Below are 733 nucleotides of genomic sequence, written 5' to 3'. Positions count from 1 at the left end.
AAAGGGTAGAGTAAGGGGTAAGGGGTAAGGTAAGGGGAGGCTAATAGGAGATAGATAATATAGTTGCTATATAATATCTAACGGATCGACTATAGATAAGATATACATTCGAATTTCTTAAATTAACCTAAACGGAGAAAGGAAGAGAAGTATTATATAATAACTTCCTACCTAAGCCAATCTCCTAAGCTAAGTATCTTTACTTATATATAACGCTTATACCTTTTGCAACGAAGTATATAAGGGTAATTAGGGTTGGATAGATAACTACTATCCTTAATATAATATATAAACTCGGCTCTATAACCAATATTATAACAGGTCCTAGTCGTGCAGAGGATATTAAGATAGTTATTAATATTTTCACTTTTACGCTTAGCCACGGCATACCTTACCTCGGCGGATTAAAGTAGTGATTCTATTTATTATAGCTGAGATTAGACAGCTTAAAGTTTCAGCATAAAGTTTTCCTCCATATTCTTAGATGCGGTAATCACTGTCCGTACAATACCGATAGCGAAATCGCTTATAACGTCCAGCTCTATAAAGTCCTTAAGTTTAATAAGCTCTTCGATATACTTAGCTACTATTAAGGTAATTATATTATATAATACTAAGTCGCCTATTAGGCTAAAGACATCCTAAACAATATTAGGAAACCCGTCTACGGACTAGCTAGTTCCTAGAATGTATTAGATTTTTATATTCGCAAGCTCTTTTAGCTATAATATAT

At 33.2% G+C, this 733-nt stretch overlaps 1 protein-coding gene across 1 annotated transcript; it reads right to left on the bottom strand.

The window, feature by feature from the left end:
* Positions 1–203: 203 nt before the first annotated feature.
* On the bottom strand, positions 204–380 carry K441DRAFT_533485 (uncharacterized protein; the record flags this gene model as incomplete). The annotated part of the gene is made up of 1 exon (XM_067642289.1): positions 204–380. A coding segment is annotated over one exon (177 nt), but the record flags the coding sequence as incomplete, so codon positions are not given.
* Between the last annotated feature and the right edge of the window lie 353 nt (positions 381–733).

Source organism: Cenococcum geophilum, assembly GCF_001692895.1.
Source record: "Cenococcum geophilum 1.58 unplaced genomic scaffold K441scaffold_2, whole genome shotgun sequence".
Classification (NCBI taxonomy): domain Eukaryota; kingdom Fungi; phylum Ascomycota; class Dothideomycetes; order Gloniales; family Gloniaceae; genus Cenococcum; species Cenococcum geophilum.
Note: the sequence above shows the minus strand (reverse complement) of the source record. Positions and strands in the feature narration are given on the sequence as shown.